At 48.1% G+C, this 5,637-nt stretch overlaps 1 protein-coding gene across 5 annotated transcripts; it reads left to right on the forward strand.

Annotated features, from left to right (window-relative positions):
* The first annotated feature begins 1,739 nt into the window (after window positions 1-1,739).
* On the forward strand, window positions 1,740-5,637 carry LOC121270521 (gastrula zinc finger protein XlCGF8.2DB-like). 5 transcript variants are annotated; one of them, XM_041175887.1, is made up of 2 exons: window positions 1,740-1,755; window positions 3,489-5,637. In XM_041175887.1, the coding sequence occupies exon 2, from the start codon at window positions 3,819-3,821 to the stop codon at window positions 4,575-4,577; it is 759 nt and encodes a 252-aa protein (XP_041031821.1). In that variant the 5' UTR covers window positions 1,740-1,755; window positions 3,489-3,818; the 3' UTR covers window positions 4,578-5,637. The 5 variants fall into 5 exon arrangements, with proteins under 5 accessions (XP_041031821.1, XP_041031820.1, XP_041031819.1 ...); XM_041175886.1 differs by lacking the exon at window positions 1,740-1,755 and adding an exon at window positions 1,852-1,962; XM_041175885.1 differs by lacking the exon at window positions 1,740-1,755 and adding an exon at window positions 1,862-2,118.

Genomic DNA, 5,637 nt, shown 5'->3' on the forward strand with positions numbered 1-5,637 from the left:
ATCAGTGTGAATGCGCTGGCGTCTCAGCAAGCGGGATGATGTCCTGAACCTCTTACCACACTGTGAGCAACTGAATGGCCTCTCCTCAATGTAAATTCGCTGTGTTTCACTGCGAAATTTCTCATGCAGAATTTAAGTATTGTTGAAAAAAGAAATGCAGTTGAAGGTTTTCCTATTGCACTTATCCAGACAGATGTAAGAAGACCAAATTTCAAAGCGAACAACAAACTATGCTGCATGAGGAAAGAGTATTGAGATTGGATAGAAATTGAGAAGAGACAAACATTTCTCTTGGTTTGAGTTTGCTGTGTGTAAATCCTCCCCTTCTAACCCCCTGGAAAAGTAGCTTCCAAACACTCGATGTAAACTTGGCCCCCGGGGTTTCTAATCTAGGTTTGGAGTCCTACACCGGGTGTCTGTGAACCCTCCCAGTCCAGTCTCCGACTCCATTCCTCTCCTGCACTCGGCCCTTTCTCGCTGGCTTCACTGTCAATCCGACTGCCTTCATTCCACCTTCACCCCGATACAGCACCCACAATGCGCATACTTCAGTGCCAGCCTGGCCCTGCCCCTCATTCATTCCGATTGGCTGGAGGACCAGCTGCTCCCACTCCATTCTCCTGGCCTGCCCGCCTATTCCTATTGGTCCGGATAAAAGCAAAATACTGCGGGTGCTGGAAATCTGAAACAAAAACAGAAAATGCTGGATAAACTCAGGGTTTAACAGCATCTGTGGAGAGAAAAACAGAGTTAACATTTCAAGTCTATATGACTCTTCTTCAGAGCTAAAGAGAAATAAAAATGTAATGAAATTTATACTGTGTTGGGGAGGTGGTGGAGCAGGTGAAGCTGGATAGAAGGCCAGTGGTAGGCGGGGGCAAAGGAAGATTGACAAAGATGTCATGAACAAGAGGACAAAGAGGTGTTAATGGTGTGGGGGACTGAGAGGAGCAGGATGGTGTTTTGAAATAGCAAGCGACAGGAAGGACTGGGTCATGCTTGCAGACAGACCAAAGGTGTTCCGCAAAAGTGGTCACCCAGTCTGCGTTTGGTCTCTACAATGTAGAGGTGACCGCATTGGGAGCAGTGAAAGCAGCAGACCAAATTGAAGGAGGTGTGAGTTAAGCGCTGCTTCACCTGAAAGGAGTGTTTGGGCCCTTGGATGGTGAGGAGGGAGGAAATAAAGGGGCAGGTGTTGCACCTTCTGCGGTTGCATGCAAAGGCACCATGGAAGGGGGATGAGACGTTGTGGGTGATGGAGGAGTGGACCGTGCTGTCCAGGAGGGAAGAGTTCCTAAGGAAGGCTGATGGGGGAAGGGGGGTGGGGGAGAGGTGGTGGAGGTGTTTGGTGGTGGCATCATGCTGGAGTTGGCGGAAATGGCCCTTTGAATGCGGGGGCTGGCGGGGTGATAGGTGAGGACGAGGGGAACCCTATCATGGTTCTGGGAGGGAGAGGAAGGGGTGAGGGCAGAGGCGCGGGAGATGGGTCGGACACGATTGAGGGCCCTGTCAACCACCGTGGGTGGGAAACCTCGGCTAAACAAGAAGGAAGTCATGCCAGAAGCGCTGTTTCGGAAGGTGGCATCATTGGACCAGATGCAACAGAGGCCAAGGAGCTGAGAGAATGGGGTGGAGTCCTGACAGGGTGTGAGGAGACGTAGCGAGTTCCGGGGCTCCTATTGGTCCGGAGCAGCCGTCAATCATTATGAGCTGGAGCATGCGCAGTTCGCTCAGACGGACGGTCAGGACGCTCGAGTTAGTGGATTGAAAATGCGGGTTTTACCAAGACCGGGTGCCGATCCGGAGCCGAAAATAAACCCATGAACAGAGATAAGGGTTGGGGGGGGGGGGGGGGGTTGTTGTTTTTAATTCTTCACGAGCTCACGGTTTCGACTCCATAAACCTTGATCAAGGAGCCGCTGCGGCCTTGCTCGAGAAGAAAGGCCCAACATCTTTCGGAGGGTAACGTGGACAAAGGCGCATGCACTGCCGCCATCTTTTCGGGACAATGCCCTACAGCGCGGATGCGCACTCGCAATGAACATCAGTGTTTCTACCAGGGCCCGAGGGAGACATTAATAACTGTGCGCTCACTTTTAGATCAGCAACAATAGAATTGTAAACCCCTAGCCACTCAGCAGTACAGAATTTAAGTATTGCTGAAAAACGATATGCTATCAAAGGTTTTCCTGCTGCACTCATCTGGACAGATGCAAGAATACCAAATTTCAAAGCAAACAACAAACAGCGCTGCATGAGGAAAGGGCATTGATTGGTTGCTGTGGTCAGTCAGCTCTGGTTGGTCTAGCCGTCCCCATGGAGAATGCACCAGGGAGCTATCACTGCCCCGTGCTTTTGTTTATATTAAGAAATGGTGCTATTTCTGTGGACATGACCCTTCTGCCTGCAGAGGACAGGCCCCTGTGTATGGATTTATGTAACTTCTAGCAAGCGTAAATGAGACAGATTACGAGTTGTGCTGATAATCTTTGAAATTTGGTAAAAAAAAACAGAATTACCTGGAAAAAACTCAGCAGGTCTGGCAGCATCGGCGGAGAAGAAAAGAGTTGACGTTTCGAGTCCTCATGACCCTTCGACCGGTTCGGTCAGACCTGCTGAGTTTTTCCAGGTAATTCTGTTTTTGTTTTGGATTTCCAGCATCCGCAGTTTTTTTGTTTTTATCTTTGAAATTTGGTATTCTTGCATTTGTACTGATGAGTACAAGATGAAAGGTTTTGACAGAATGTCACTTTTACCCACGTGTCTTAAAGGAGGAAAATGTGGCAGACAAAGGGAGAAATGTACAGCAAGAATTTCAGAGTTTGGGGACTGAAGGCATGGTCATTAATTGTGCAGCAATTAAATTGAAAATGCACAAGAATCCAGAATTAGAGCCGTGCAGATCTCTCAGAGGGTTGTGGGGCTGGAGGAGATTACAGAGAAAGGGAGGGGCGAGGCCATGGAGGGATTTGAAAACAAGGATGAGAATTTTAAGATCAAGCTGTTGCTTGACTGGGAGCCAAGGCAAGTCAGGAAACAGAGGGGTCTTAGGGGAGCGGGCCTCGCTGTGAGTGAAGACATGGACAGCAGACGTTTGGATGGCTTCAAATTTATGGAGAGTAGAATGCGGAAGACCAGCCAGGAGTGTGTTGGAATAGTCGAGTCTGGAGGTAACAATGGCAGGAATGAGGGTTTCAGCAGCAGATGCTCTGGGACAGGGTGAGATCGGGTAATGTTACGGAGGTGGAAACAGGTGATTAGAGTAATGACACAGATATGAGGTCAGAAGCTTATCTCGAGATCAAGATACAGAAAGAATTGTCCAAAACTCTGTTTGGATTTCAGCACAAGGAGGAGGGAGAGTGTGTGGGCCGGGGATTTGCCGCTTTGGGGGAACAAGTGGAAGAAATGTTCCATAGGAACTAGAATTGCCTGTTGTGAATTTCTATCCTGCACTGACAGTGATGACTTTTGTAAACTTTTGACAGAGAATTAGAAGAGGAGGATTTACAAACGGGAAGCTAAAACCATACACCACTTGATTCATCAGGACCTGAATATCATCGGACTTTGACTGTGGGAGGAGAAATGTTTGCCTGTGGAAAAGGATTTCCAACATCCTGGAAAAGCACTGTGACAAACACACCTGAGTAAGAGTGTACCAGTGCACTGACTGTGGAAACAGCTTTAACCAGATAAACAGCCTGAAAAAAGAAAATCACACCATTCACAACACGGAGAAGCTGGACATGTGTTCTCTGTGTGGATGAGGCTTCAACTGATCATCCAACCTGGAGAGACACAGGGACACCCGTACCATGGATAAACTGTGGAAATGTGAGGACTGTGGGAAAGGATTCAATTGCCCATCCCGGCTGGAAATTCATCGACGCAGTCACACTGGGGAGAGGCCATTCATCTGCTCCGAGTGTGGGAAGGGATTCACTCAGTCGTCCCAACTGCTAACACACCAACGGTTTCACACTGGAGAGACGCCATTCACCTGCCCCAAGTGTGGGAAGGGATTCACTCAGTCATCGGACCTGCTGAGACACCAGCGAATGCACACTGGAGAGAGACCATTCACCTGCTCCGAGTGTGGGAAGGGGTTCATTCAGTCATCCAACCTGCTGAGACACCAGCAAGTTCACACTGGAGAGAGGCCGTTCACCTGCCCTGTATGTGGGAAAGGATTCACTGGACCCTCTGACGTACAAAGTCACCAGCGAATTCACACTGAGGAGAAGCTGTTCAGTTGTACTTCTTGTGGAAAGAGATTCAGGTCTTCAACCCACCTCAGTGTACACCAGCGAGTTCACACTGGGGAGAGGCCGTTCACCTGCTCCGAGTGTGGGAAGAAATTCACTCAGTTATCTCACCTACAGACACACCAGCGAGTTCACACTGGGGAGAGGCCATTCTCCTGCTCCAAGTGTGGGAAGACATTCACCTGTTCATCCCACCTGATGAGACACCAGCAAGTGCACACTGGGGAAAAACCGTTCACCTGCTCCGAGTGCGGGAAGGGATTTACTCAGTCTGGCAGCCTACAGAGACACCAGCGACGTCACAAGTGACTGTAGGAGTTGTATTCTGCTGTTATTGCTGCTGTCAATCACATCCAGGACTGAACCATGTCAATTCTGACAGTTGCGGCTCGTCACTGCTGATGTTAATAATCCCTTTAACTGGGCTGGAGTTTAACATTTAGGAAATGTAGCTGATGGTGCTCTCAGGGCTGCAGTGTCCCTTTAAGAACTGCTGTCTCTGATCTTTCCCCACAATTCAGGAACTCGCATCAGAAATTAGTTTACAACCAGATTCTGAACTTTTACTTCAATCCTAAATTGATCTTTGGGACAAACTCTACAATTCTGTGTCTGAGAGGTTCCACTGATTAACATCTCCAATTAGAAAGTGCTGATTAATCCTTACTGACAATTCTTACTGACTTGCACATTACTCACAGTGACACCTCCAATATCCACCAAAAAGCAGGAGAATGGGAATTGGTGGAGAATCAAGAGTTCCCAAATGTTACCCCTGCCGCCTGGTACAGAAATTCCCTTGGCACGGGAATGGAGACAAGTTCAATCCAAATAACGGACTGTATGAAATCTCTCCCTAATAGCCTTATAAAATCTTTTGAAGTTTATGTTAAATGACAAAAAAAAAACAGCTCAACACCCTTTCTCTCTCTTATGGAGAAAGCTTCCATAGCAGTTTGCTGGCTGCCAAACACAGGAAAGGCCTGTTATCTCTGCCAAGGATGTGTCTCTGGCACAGACCCTGAAACAAGACATTTCTAACCCTGACATGATTGGATCTCATGACCCATCTGTAAACCAACTGTCTGTGTAAAGGTTAAAACAGGCTCTCAAGAGCACAGAGATACTGATGTGATGCATACTGGCTTCAGCCCAACATGCACACTCTGGTTCACACCAGTTAACTGTTCAGAGGAGACTGTCACCACCAGCTACAGAGACCAGCACTCACTCGCTCTGTGTCATCCTTCCCTTTGTCCTCCGGGAACAGTAAACTGTTCTCACCTGTCACGGGTCATGTGTTTTCTTGTCTATTTTGCCTCTGCATCATATTTAAACTGTTGCTTCTCAATAAACCACTTTCAAATCA

This window comes from Carcharodon carcharias, chromosome 27 (assembly GCF_017639515.1).
Source record: "Carcharodon carcharias isolate sCarCar2 chromosome 27, sCarCar2.pri, whole genome shotgun sequence".
Taxonomy (NCBI): Eukaryota; Metazoa; Chordata; class Chondrichthyes; order Lamniformes; family Lamnidae; genus Carcharodon; species Carcharodon carcharias.